This window comes from Hippocampus comes, unplaced genomic scaffold (assembly GCF_001891065.2).
Source record: "Hippocampus comes isolate QL1 unplaced genomic scaffold, H_comes_QL1_v1.1 scaffold50, whole genome shotgun sequence".
In the NCBI taxonomy this organism is placed as follows: Eukaryota; Metazoa; Chordata; class Actinopteri; order Syngnathiformes; family Syngnathidae; genus Hippocampus; species Hippocampus comes.
Window position 1 is genome coordinate 1,208,086 of NW_017805122.1, and position 397 is coordinate 1,208,482.

At 54.2% G+C, this 397-nt stretch overlaps 1 protein-coding gene across 1 annotated transcript in view; it reads left to right on the plus strand.

The window, feature by feature from the left end:
* Positions 1-397, plus strand: part of mkrn1 (makorin, ring finger protein, 1) — a 6,431-nt gene that overhangs the window by 1,231 nt on the left and 4,803 nt on the right. The window contains exon 2 of the mRNA XM_019866026.1: positions 172-175. Within this exon, the coding sequence (XP_019721585.1) occupies positions 172-175 (4 nt within the window). The remainder of the gene's footprint in view (positions 1-171; positions 176-397) is intronic.

Genomic DNA, 397 nt, shown 5'->3' on the forward strand with positions numbered 1-397 from the left:
GGCGCGAACCTGAATATGCTTGTGGAGTTCATTCAAGAAAGAAAACGTGGTTTTTAGATCCGCCCCCCCCCCCCCCCCTCAGGAAATCTGGAATTGTGTGACCTCAGGGCAAGTTCTCACTCAAGCGTTATGTCTTGTTAATTGCGCCACCGGCGCTTTTTGTGATGAAAGAGGAGTGAGGACAGCGACACGGCAATCTCACCGCTGCATAACCTGCATCGAGTTGAAAGGGGGAAATAGTGGGGGGCGCTAAAACGTGCAGCGATCGCCGTCTCCTTTTGAGAGGCAGATTAGGCTTCCCGCTCTGTTGTCAGGCTCGAGTGTGCCCAGACTGGTTGTCTGCTTGGTGTCTGGGCTCCGAGGAGCATCCCCATAGTTACCGAAGTGGCTCGACGAA